Source organism: Sesamum indicum, linkage group LG10 (assembly GCF_026168435.1).
Source record: "Sesamum indicum cultivar Baizhima isolate 11 linkage group LG10, ASM2616843v1, whole genome shotgun sequence".
Lineage (NCBI taxonomy): Eukaryota > Viridiplantae > Streptophyta > Magnoliopsida > Lamiales > Pedaliaceae > Sesamum > Sesamum indicum.
In genome coordinates, this window is record NC_142666.1 from 16,492,531 (window position 1) to 16,505,769 (window position 13,239).

The window sequence follows — 13,239 nt, forward strand, 5'->3', positions numbered from 1 at the left end:
GTTTTCTTTTGCAGTGGTGCAATTTCCACTTGTACTGGAAATTATATGATCAATAATATTAAAATATGACATAATCATGTAATAGAAAAACATAACAATAAATACTAAATGCTTCACCATATTGCGTTCTTGGTGCCGTTGCCAACTATGTTGGTTGCTAGTATATTGCACTTGTCATATAAATAGTTTAAATTTTGCCAATCTCGATCGATTTCCTAAGAAGGAGAATGGGATTCACCTACTTCCCTTTCAGTAGAATGGCAAAGATCATGGGGGAACTCCCACAGCTTCAGCATGGCAAAGACTTGGTCAAGTGGAAGCCCACAGGCAGAACTTTCACAGCTTACAGTTTGCACCTTTCGCATCCTCCAGCTCCCAAGGTTGCATGGGCTACGCTAACATGATGTACCTCGAAACAGTTTCATCTTGTGGTTAGCCATCCAGAAGCGTCTGTTGACAATGGATAAACCCTGGCTCCGCAATGCACGTCAGATATGAGTGCTTTGTGATGTTAGTGATGAGCTTCATGACCACCTGTTCTTCCCATGCAGGTTCTAAAGAGACTGTTTGAAGGTGATTCAACGTTAGATTAAATATCAATGGCCGTCAGTAGGGTAGTGGAAATTGGGTGTGATTTAGGCTACTCGAAAGTGGAGGTGCACATAGCTAAACACGCCTACAGGAGCGTGCTAGCTTCCTTTGCGTATTATATATGGCAAGAGCGTAATGGAGGAAAATTTGCAGGATCCTCAAGATCACCAGAGCTGGTTGAAAGGTTAGTACCGGAACAAATTTTCTTGGGTTCTTTATAGAATTTGGAAGAGCGTTGGAGTCGATGGACCTTCTTGTTGATGTACTCGTAAGACACTTTTACACTAATGAAATTTACCTTATCCCACAAAAATAAATACTTAAAACATGCGTATTAAAAATTATATTGAATTGTCGCTAGCGCTAACCTAACAACTTTTGAGATTTAAAGACTTTACAATATAAATATAGAGACAATCGTCAACATAAGAAAGTCAACCGTAATTATACGGATGTAAAGTGTTATAGCAAATGAAAGACTCCAAAATTTAAATGTTTTGAGGGGGTAAAGAGCAATTTACCAAATTTAAAATATTGCTGATCAGTTCACTGTTTTAGTTGGAGTCAGATTATTTGATGGGCGGGTATCATTTATTCAAATTTGCTGAATATTGTAGTTGTAACTTATATATTTTTCCCAAATTCTATTCGTAGAATACTCGGGTCTTATTGATTTTATGCCCAAAAAATTTTCATATGCATTTTTATACTAACAACACCCGAAAAACTATAATATATATACAGTGAAATTAACGTTATTACATTTCATTTTTCTTATAAGTACAAATACATGAGAATATTAAATTAAGTATAAAATTAAATATTTATATAAATTTAAGCATTTTTCGTACAAATCATAATAAAAAAAGATAAAGTGTAAACGGTAAATTCTTGGAAAGGTGTAACTGTAATGCTCTATTTGTTTTAGAGAAAGTATAATTTTGTATTTTGAAAAAGAATTCAAGTATAATTAACCCTTGAAAGTTACGAAATCAATCCGATTCACTTACTCTTTCCTTATTTCTCATAATATGCAGGAAAACCTAGTGGAATACATCAAATCTTTGTTTAGCATAAGATAAAAACTGGTATTTACCTAAGAAAACCGCAACAAATCCACCTCTATACCTCTTCAAAAACAAGAAAAATCTCAATCTATAAATACCTTGAGTTTTTCACACAACATATATACCATTTAGCTCAGTCAAAACAGGTTTGCTCCACTCATATAGTTACAGTCTCCGATTGCTGACACCTTCTAATCCTAATCCTCATCGTTCCTTGCGATATACTGCCGTTTATCTCACAGCATTGTCTTCTAGTCCCCTGCATACCCAACAATCGCAAACGTCAGTCGTTTCTCAGACGTTCTCGACCTTCAAAAGTTAATACTGCCGGTCTATGTCAGCCCGAAAGATGAAAGGAAATATTCAAATGACATATGTGCCCCTTCGACGTTCCATAGTGCTAAAGAAGCACTACTGATGGTCGTCGCAAAAGCAAGAGCAAGAGGAAGAGCACTTTGAAAAGATAAGACTTGGCTTTTTTCAACTGAATGATGAGTAACTCCGCATAACGCAGGTTAAGTTCTTATAAAGTATGATGTGGTTTTTCATTATCAGTTAATGACTCACTAATATCGTGCTAAACCCATAGTTAACACGTACGTCATTTGTGGTGTCACTATATCAATGGTGGATTTCCAAGTGTCGAGTATTTGAAGATGTGGTAATCTTCGTAAGGGATGTTAATAATCTACTCTAGAAATATAAGGATGTATGCACTTGTTCTGATCTGAGTAATCAGTGACTGTTGTAACTCTAGAAATAGATTGACGTATCAGCTAACTCAATTAAATAGGCAGTGATGATGGTGACAAACCTGTTTCCACTCTTCCGGATCCATTTTCGGTGCTGAGACGATGATGTTTTCAATAGCCATGGCGGAAGCATACTGCCGGCCACATTTCTTGTCTGTCTCAACAGCAAATTTTCTGTACATTGTGAGTGTATCACCGGCAGAATCCTCCCTGACCGAGTTCAAATAGAAGATAATTGGCTGTTGACAAGGATCATAGCTCCACGGACGGGTATTGAACGTGAACGGTCCCTCTTTCCAACTCCTCCACGTTCGGAACGTCAGCAGTGGCATCTCCAACTCTTTGGCCGTCAACAGGGTAGGGTATATTTGCACGACATAGCCCCATGAAATCGAGACAGACCATTTGTGCCTGCGTTGGTAGCAAAAGCTTTGCTGTAGGATTCTGGACGGGTCGACTTCATATGCTTTCATCAACACTTGCAACGACTCTAGCTGCGTTTTGTTTGGAAACAACGGCTTGACATAGTCAAGGTGGTGAAGAGAAACCAGAGGTGCCAACGGATGTGCTGCCAGAAGACCGAACGGATCGCCTCTAATATCAATCTGGAGATAAAAAAGACCGGACGATTATCCAATCCGGCATTTTCAAAATAATAAACGATTAAGACATGTTATTATGAACATGTACACATCTAAATATCATCTCAACCTCAAAATTAGAAGAGGTTAGTAATTTTTATTAACATACCACACGACTAAAAGATAATATTAGCGACAAAATATCAATCGTGATTCTAAAATTATCACTAAAGATATATATTAAACGACAATAATTCTAAACGTATTACAACCTAATTATTACTGATACGAGTTGCGCATAAAATTATCGCTACAGGCAATTAATCACGTATCTATTATATTCTACATTTTTCACTATTCATACGCCATTAATAACATATAGCTAAACTCAACACATAATTTTTCCAAGTGAAACTATTAGACTATTTTCGTACATTATTTAATTTCTTATCGCTAATATTTTTTTCTTTTTTTTTTTTTAAAATAGTGATATCCTCCAAAACTTTTATGATTAATCAAATGAAATGCTTTAATAGCAGACAAGACCAGGAATGTTAATTAGACAAAAGCATCCCTAAAAGACATCCTTAGCAGAGAATAAATTGAATATAGTATGACTTTTGTAAAGAAAAGCAAGCATCAACGTGGCAAGAGCCCAGATGAGTAGGTGTCATTCGAAGTGTACAGCCATGTGATGACAGCAAAACCCATAAACAACAGCCCTATACAAAATCTGCCACGTATTCCCCGCAAGAATTATGCGGCCAATGCCTATTAACCAACTCTACTGCCCTCCGTCTGGGGAATTTGAATAGAACAACCTACGTGTCCACAATTCCTTGCGGGGTTTGCGAAAATTTTTATTTATAAAAAATAAAAATATTATATATTTTTCTTTGTTATTATAAAATTAAAAGTATTTAAAAACAATAAAAAATTTAAAAGAATTAAATTTTGATTTATCAAAAAATTTGTTAAAATTGTGAATTATTAAAAATAAATTGCAACGAATTCTTTTAAAATTTGATATAATTACAAATACTCATCTATTATTTGAAAAATTAAGCATAAATACACATTAATATTACAAATACTCTAACAAATACATTCATACAGTAGGTATATATTTGAAGTTAAATTTATTTTATTAATATTAGTTAATAAATTATTTTATTTTTTTGTTTAATTGAATAAATATAATACAACCTATACTATATATTAATATGAAGACCAGCAGACAAAATGAGTATGAACTAAAATGTTCTCTAATATATTTATCTTTTGAGGCATAATTTATCAATAATGCATATTAAAAAATAATTTATTTAAATTATGATCAATTATCTATTTGAAATAAATATACAAGGTCTAACAAGTGTACTTGGAGGTCTAATCAAAATGAAATTTCAAAATAATTATTTTGATTAGTAAAATATACATGAACTAGAACACATTTAAATATATTTTCTTACTCAAATAACCATATCTCCTTTATCAATATTTATTCCATTCTGATAAATTATTTTTATTTTTAATTAAATAATAATAGTATAAAAATCTAGAATATGCACCCCATTGTGTTTCCGTCCCTAATTTTTATTATATTTTAAGAGAAATACTTTAGTTCTAATTATATAAATATTTTATATTTTTAAAATTACAGCTATAGCACCTGAGGGATATAAGTGGAATATTTTTCGCCAAGTATTTGTTTAAATTTTGCTTTTGAATAAATAATGTAATAATTACAACTATAATTTTAAATTTTATAGCGTAGTTTTACACAGAAAAATAGGAGTAGTTTTTGTATTTTAACCTAACTTTTCGGGTGTCAATGTAATTTATCCAAATTAGAAATAAATAAAAATAGTGGTTAATAAGATATATGTGGGAATATTGCATTGGATTCATTAGATTTCAATAAAATATTCATTTATTTAATTTTACCATATTGATGTGGATTTTGTGGATTTCATTGCCAATACATACTATATATATATATAGTTATAAATATAAATAAATTAGAAAAGGAAATAATGTCAATTTACCAAAAAAAAGGAAAGAGAAAATAGAAAGGAAAAATTGCATACCTGGTGAAACCCGAGTTCTCTAGATAGTCCCACACCGAGTTCCCCTACACAAGCCCACACCCTCTGATCTGAGCCGTAGAAATAGTGATACCTATTCAGGCAACCGTCCATCAAGCTGACCAGCTGCGCCGCTAATGGATAACTAATTGCGAACCCACCGCCTCCAAAGGCCATATCGTACGCATGCATCACGTCCTGTTCCACGCTCTCGGAGTTTCCGCCGACGTAAACCATCCGCCGGTGATCATACTTCCCCAGCACCGTCACCAAGTTCTCCGGGAAGAACACCGTGTCGTCGTCCCCCATCACGAACCATCTCACGTTGGGCAACCCGGCACGGAACAAATCGACCACCACCCGGGCCAGTCTCACCGCCGACTCCGACCCGGCGGAGCGCTTGAATCTCTTCCAGTCGGAGGAAACCCGGTGGCGGATTTCGGACGCGGTTCTGGGGTCCGGGTTCTTCTCCAGGAAGACGAAGCCGCGTGTGATGTTGGGTTTCCACCAGATATCCGAGTAGTGGAGGCGTTTCTCCCAAGTCCCCGTGGAGGCGCCGATGCCGAAAGCAATATGGGAGATGTTGGTAGGGGAGTGGTCGGAGTAGAGCTCGGCCATGTAGAGGGCCGGGTCGGGGACGTCGGGCCAGCGGAAGAAAACGGGTCGGGTGGTGAAGTAGAGAGCAAGGGAAATTGAGAAGGTTAAGATGATGGCAACAGCAGCCTTCAACGACGTCGTCAGGACGTCGCCTTTTTTATCCGGTGGGTTGGGAGGCTTCAGGGCCTTAAACGGGGCTTGACCCGAATGATCTCGGGTCGTGCACATTGTTATTTAACAAGAATTCTCACTGTGTCTGGGAATTGGATGAATTCCACTAGAGTCTGGGGATTGAATCTATTGTGTAGAGAGAGAGAGAGAGAGAGAGGGAGAGGGAGACCCAGATGAGAGAACGTATGGATGGTGGTGAGGATGAAATAAATGGGAAGAGTGGGAGTGGGGTTTGGGGCAACTGAAATCGACAGTTTGACGTATGTGGGTTTCCTCGTACGTGGAGCTGTTACTCTGCTGCTGCCTGCTGGGTATTAATTTAATTTTCCCAGTCAAAATTCTTCACTCTATTTAATTAACATATTAAATCCTATATTACGCAGGAATTTTAAGATTTTTTTTGGATTAACTATATTTTCTATCGAAGTATACCAACAATCGCATTGGCCTCCCTAAAATATAAAAAATAATAACTCTTCTAATAATATTGATCATAATTTTTAGAACAGAAATATTATTATCATTTAGCTCCTTTAAAACATATTTACAATTATTCCTAACAAAATTTTGAATTATAATCATTTTTATTAAATCAATCTTGTTTAATTTATAATTTTTATAAATAGTATAGAAAGTATAAGTTTACGACCCTCATGTCTTGATATGATGCATGCAAAAAATGCACGTATGAAATAAATGATACGACCAAAAAATACAATTTTGGCCCACTTAGAGTGTGAAGTGGTAAAATAAGTGTTAAAAGATAAAAATAGTTAAATGAATAAAAAAAATTAATACGAATATCAAAACTTTAAGTACGAAATTATAATGTTCCTTTAAACTACTATTATAGTAAAAAAAATAAAAATTGTAGTAAGTAGACTCAAAGTGAAAACATGTCAAAATACATGAAGGTGTGTGTTTGTGTCCTTCAGACCATGTTCCTCTGTCGTGTGATTGTGTAAATTGTGAATATGATCATGTAAATGTATGAATATATGAATGTCCTTATCTCGTAGGGAACCTTCCTATTTATAAGCAATCACAAAATTATTGAAGAAGGTTAAGAATTTAAGGGAGCATGCTGCGTCCCCTCGAATTTGTGCAAAGTCCCTAGTAGTTGGTTAAACCTCCTCGAATTTGAAAGGTAGCCAAAGGATCCCTCCCAAATTTGAGGTACTATTGGAATATGTTGGGAGGATAAGGGTGTTGCATCTTTGATTTTCAAGGAAGTGATTGAGGAGATTTGTCGCAGCTATCATTTAACTATGTTTAATTGTCATGGTTAATAGCAAATAGCTATTGACTACGGTTACACAATGATTTTTTATCGTGGTTTTTTGTGAGGGTGGCTAAAGCATTTGTCGTGGCTAAAAGCCATGGAAAATAATTTTTTCATGGTGAAAAAGTCAGTTTTTTATATCGATTTTCTTTGATCATACTTAATAGTAATCATTTACCATGATTTTTAGCTATAACCACTAATATTGTAGCCCACACTAAGGCTATGTTTGGTTTTGTGTTTTGCACACCTCCACTAGATAATTATAATTTTTTTATTACTTTTTTTATTAAATTTTATTCTTCTCTTAACATAAATATATATATATATATAGACATATATATTACTAAATATATATATATATATATTCAAAGATATGATTTGACAATGAACAGTAACTCATGTCTCCCAAATTTCAACATCAAACCTACACCACTTATTTTACACTATTTTATATTATATCAAAATACGAATCCAAACATACCATCTATCTCAAAATACATACACTATGTTTGGTTTTGATTCAAAGATGAGCCAAAACATACACCATGTTTGGCTTGTTTTATTTTGCAAGTTTTAAGTATATTTTGCATTATTTTAAAACAGTATTTTGATTATTTTTTTATCTAAGAAATACAACTAATTATATATATTTTCATACACATATACATAAATATATATAAAAGAGACATGATTTGACAATGAACAATACTTTTTGTCTCCCCACTATCCAACATCAAACATACCATACTTATTTTATATTATCTCCAAAAACAAATTCAAACATATACACTATCTCTAACTTATACTTATTTATCTTTGTTTTTCTCTCTCTATCTCCACATAACACCCCAAAACAAGTTAAAAACAAAATCAAACATTATGATACTTGCTTATCTTTATTTTTCTCTCTCTATCTCCAAAACACCAAAACAAAAACATTCAAAACATTAATCCAAACATAAGGTAATTTTTTTTTTCTAGTGAGTTCAATCTTTTTAGAATTTAAAATACTTCTCTTTGGGAGCACCACGTATCCTTGAGGAGACTGTTGGTCCTTATCCAATTCTGTAAATGGGACCTCCAGAGGTCCTGCATGACTGCCACTTAGGTCCCCGTGGGTGCCATGTGGAGAATCTTTGAGTTTGGTTGGGGACTTCAAGTCTCTACGCCTTCTTGTGGGCCTAGCCTTAAAATATATAAATATAAATATAATCGTGCATAGCATGGGTTCTACGTTAGTATATATGTACAATATAAATATTAGTGAAAATATATATTTATACATGAATACATCTATATATATTGATTGTTGAAGTACGGCTGAAACGTGTCGAACACATTATTGATTGTGCTGAAATTCATTTATTATGACAAACTATTGATTGTGTCAAATACGGTATCAGAGTGTGCCGTGTTTAATGCAGCTAAATCTTCAACATGATATGAATAATATTTTAAAGTGTCAGTGCATTCTATTCAAAAATAAAAAAAAAAAGGAAAATTTTCACGGATCATATTTCACTCATGAGCAAGAGAAGTCAAGTAATTCTTTTTGGTTGCTTTTCATTTGAATGTTGCCATTCATAAGAATCAAATTTAAACCAATTTAAACTAATATCAAAAGGGTTTTGGAAAGAAAATTACTATCCATCAGAGGGATATCTATTTGATTTGGGTCCTAACCCTTCAGTTACCTTATATTCTCGAAAGGGTTTGGGATATGCTAAAGAGAGCAAATTGTTAGGCTTGTTGGGAGGTCCCTAACTAAAATCCTTCGATGCCTAAGTCAGTGAAAGAGTTCAAGATAGAAGAAACAATCTAAACCTAACCTCAAAGTATGTAATGCGGGTTCTTGTGTAATAAATGTCGTACTATAAATAAATTATACAGGAAGTATTTATAATGTTTGAATGAGTCCACTTGCTTATTTAAAAAGGGTCTACTTGCATTGTACCATGTGTTAAGATCCTACCTGGTAGTTCAGACAAATCAATGGTCCCCAATAATGGGTTCTCTGAGTAGAGTCACAGATTCGGGTTGGGTCTTGTGCTCTGACGCGAAGTGAAAGAGCATGAATCTTTTGATCTGACCTTATAAAAAATGCCTATTTTAAGGTCACTTGTATCATTTCAATGATAATTTCCTTAATTCCCATCACTACTCAAAATCAAATGAATTAAGGCCTTTAAACTTTCAAAGTCTAGCTTGGGGTGCTACGAATATCCAAATTAAATTTCCAAAATACTAAGTATCACCACTTTTTTCCCCTTCATTTTTGCCGATTTGCATCACAATTGCTTGTGATATTTGCGAAATCATTTTTTTTATTTTATTGTGTTATATTTTTTATATACTTATGATTTAAGTAAGCATTTTACATTAGTTGCAAATAAAGTATTTGAGCGGCTTATAAGTCCCACAACCTTCTCTCTCTAGTGAGATGCATTTTAGCGAGAAATCATGAGATTCATATGAAGTTATAGTGGATAATATTTCACGTAATAGGGCGCCGATCGAATCACATACCATATTACTTGATAAATTATTTAGTTCATATGGAGATGTGTAATTTATTTAAGAAAATAATATTGTACTAATGAGATTCTTGATTTAACTATTAACCACGGCAAAAAAATGGCTACGACAAAAAATCAGTACCAAGCTAATATTCACTTTATTTGAAATCCGACAAAATATAATTTTAATTAAAATTATATTAAATTGGTGCATAGTACGGGTTGGATACTAATAATAACAAATATAAAAAGGACAATGTGTATGGACTCAAAATCCATCCGAGTGAGCCGGATCTAGGTGCGGGTGTGCAAGGTCCATAACCTAAACAGGACACGAGGATGATCTTGAGAGAGACACGTGTCCCTGTCTAAACTAGGGGTCCATAACCAACACATAGCCTTGCTCAGTTTCTCCTCCCACACTTGGTGGTTATTTAATAGCAACAACCCACTTGTTTCAAAATAGGACATAAGTTCCATTTAACCAATTCCTTAAATTATGTCTATAGATTGCATTGTGCAAGAGGAGTTTGTTGTGGTGTGTAGTTCTTGCGAGAATATTAAAAAAATTATAATGTGAAATAAAAAGTAAGAAATTTATGAAAAAGATATTGGGGGTGAGGAAATGAAAAAGAAAAAATCTATGAGAAGAAAGCAACATGGAATGTAATGAGAAAGGAACGTGTAAGTAATTTATTTTATTTTAAACTCGATTCCATATAATTTAAATAATTTATTACATATAATTTAAATGATGTTATGAGTCTTTTTTCTTTACAACAAATAGAAGGAGAATCACTGAGGGAGTATCTTCTACATTTTTATTTATCGGCTCTAGAGGTCCCTACTGCTACATCTGATACACTAGTATGTGCTTTTACACAGGGTTTACAAGACAGGGATTTTTTCAAGTTCTTGACATACAAGCTTCCTTCAGGAAGTATCTTTAGTATCTTCTCTTAATAATCTTGGAGGTTTATTTTACCACCATCGATGTATTAATATATGCCTTCTTGTAGGGATTTCACGAGTGAGGCTTCCCTCTCAAACTTCTCAAATAAAAGTCTTGTCTTCACACAGGCACAAAGGCCCTTCTCCTGGGAGGCACCCCAACGCTCCTTCGCGTAGGTACTTAGGTCCTTCTATGGGGGACTTATAAGCTCTGTCCCGTGTAGGCACCTAAGCCCCCTCTGCAGAGGCATCTAAATCCTGTTCTCCGGGGACACCTTATTATTCCTTCGGGGAGGTTCCTAAGTCCTGTTCTAAGGAGGCTCCCCTCAAATAAGTCATCCTCTAAGGAGACAAAATAATTTTGCTCCGTGTAAGACCTATTCGTAATATATATATATATATTATTATTTAACATTCTATTGCGGAAAAAATAAAGTTCTATACTGGAAGAGGCATAAAAGGCACCCGTTAAACCCTCCTCCTTGGAGGCATTTTCATAAAAAATCCTGCTCCATACAGGCATGAAGTAAGTCTTCTATTTCGAAATATGCTTATGCTACTAATATTCTTTGTAGGAATTCAAAAGAGAGAGAGAGAGAGAGAGAGAGAGAGAGAGAGAGAGAGAGAACTCCTTCTTCAGGCCTCACCTCTAAAGATGTCTACTCTAATAAATGTCGAAATCTCTACTTATCAGAGTGGCGGGCTACTGATATGGATAAAAATAAGTTGGCCAAAGAGGTCCAAGAGATCCGAAAAGAAAAAAGAAATGAGAAACCCGTAACATCCTAAGAGGACATGGTAGTCGGCAGTGGCAGGTGCACCCCCAGAGAATAGATTGGCAAATGGAGAAGGCCCAGGGCATCCCCCAACTCAGACTATGATCAAAGCACAACAAAACATTCGGCCCTAGCCCTTACACGTGGCATCCCACTCTCCCACGTGGCATCTCATCAACCCATGTGTCAGCAACCACTTTGGACCACATCAGTTCTAGGAGAACCCCCCTACAGGCTGAGACTCATCACAGGCAAGGGGTCCCCCAAGACACATGAGTAAGGAAAGACTCTCCGACAACTAGGATTTCTTGGCAGCTAGAACTCACTGCCCAATTGAAGAAAACTTCTAATAAAACACTCATAGCTGTGGATAAGGACGACCTACCCCTGATCCCAACCATTCCAACCACATTCAGCAAGAATCGCGGGAGTGGGATACACCCCTAAGATTGGGGCATCCCCCTATAAATACAAGTTAACTACTCCATATGGGGACACCTTTCTGATATCTTTAACACTTCTCTCACGCCCCTCTCACTCTTTAAATATTCTCTAAGCACTCCATAAACACATTATCACGTGTTCTTGCACTTATTTAGTTATTGATCATATCTCGATTTATATCGCACTTATCTACTTTTCTATCTTCATATTTTTGAAGATCCAATATTAACTTGGACGTTAGAGCCCTAACGCCTTTTTTGTAGGTCCCACTTAAAGATCCGCATACGATTCAACCCAAGCTTGAAACAATAGTGCCCCCGTAAGGTTTTAACCATCATGTCTCATAATGTTTCTTGCAGAAGAATAAAGATAGCAACTTGCCTCATCTAGTGTGGGATTTAGATTCAACCCTTCTTTTCCCATCACCATTAGCCGCATATGTTGCAGAAACTATTCGCCCTTCATTTCAACTATTCTATGAGGAATTTGTTACAATTTACCGTCTTATAATATTGTAAATGAGCAAATTATCCTCTTATGAAAAAAAATAACAATTCATCCCTTTTATTTTTTAAAAATGAAGCAATTATCTCTTATCTAGAGATGTAAATTGCTTCATTTTAAAAAATACAAGGAGTAAATTGCTGCATTTTTAAAAACATTGAGGGTTAAATTGCTAAATTTTTTTTTTATAGAAATGTAACTTACACATTTACAATATCAGGGGATAAATTGCATTTTCCCCATTCTGTGAGTTTTAGAGGTAATAATATTTAGATGGTGTCATGACATTCAATGGGATGTTTTGATTTCTATGGTGTAAGTTTCAGGTACAGATCAACTGCAAATATGTGCTCTCTTTACGTGAATCACTTCTGCTGAAGGAATTCTTTCTACTAGATATAGTCTTTGATGGAATTTTTCTCCAAGAATGCAATGCCTATGCTTCTTTTCTGCATTTAGTCATTTGAATTTGTACAAGTGTGTCAACAATGCTAGCACATATTGTAGACAAGAACCCTTTGGTGGCCGCCCATATTTTGCTTGCCCAGACGTTGGATGGAAAATGAATTCCAAACATCTCGCCTCTCGCAGTTATGGGCTCGGCAAAAAATGGACGAAAAATTGTAGAGTGAGTGAAGTATGGTTGGTAGATGATTGTACACCGATCATTTGGCAAATGACGAACCACATTGATGGCATGGGAAAAAAAAATAATTTAATATATAGTCGGAAATGAAATATAATATTGTAAATATATGATACAATTATAAGAACCAATATCTTATAAGTTATAATATTTTATTTATTCAAATACCTTTATCCTTTTAAACCATCGTAGCTTGTAAGATGTTTTAAATAAGTTTAGCCAAATATTCTCTAGATTGACGTATGAATATATATTATTAAAAAGAGAATTT

The 13,239-nt window shown here is 34.9% G+C and overlaps 1 protein-coding gene across 1 annotated transcript; it reads right to left on the bottom strand.

Moving 5' to 3' along the window:
* Window positions 1-1,722: 1,722 nt before the first annotated feature.
* LOC105171936 (uncharacterized) lies at window positions 1,723-6,075 on the bottom strand. The gene is made up of 3 exons (XM_011093208.3): window positions 5,082-6,075; window positions 2,473-3,015; window positions 1,723-1,917 (listed from the first exon to the last, which is right to left on the bottom strand). The coding sequence occupies exons 1-3, from the start codon at window positions 5,901-5,903 to the stop codon at window positions 1,816-1,818; spliced, it is 1,467 nt and encodes a 488-aa protein (XP_011091510.1). The 5' UTR covers window positions 5,904-6,075; the 3' UTR covers window positions 1,723-1,815.
* Window positions 6,076-13,239: the final 7,164 nt, after the last annotated feature.

Coding starts and splice junctions, on each gene's coding strand:
- LOC105171936 (XM_011093208.3), bottom strand. CDS start 5,903: ATGTGCACGACCCGAGATCATTCGGGTCAAGCCCCGTTTAAGGCCCTG. Junction 3,016..5,081: donor GAGAACTCGGGTTTCACCAG/GTATGCAATTTT, acceptor TTTTATCTCCAG/ATTGATATTAGAGGCGATCC. Junction 1,918..2,472: donor ATCCGGAAGAGTGGAAACAG/GTTTGTCACCAT, acceptor TTGGGTATGCAG/GGGACTAGAAGACAATGCTG.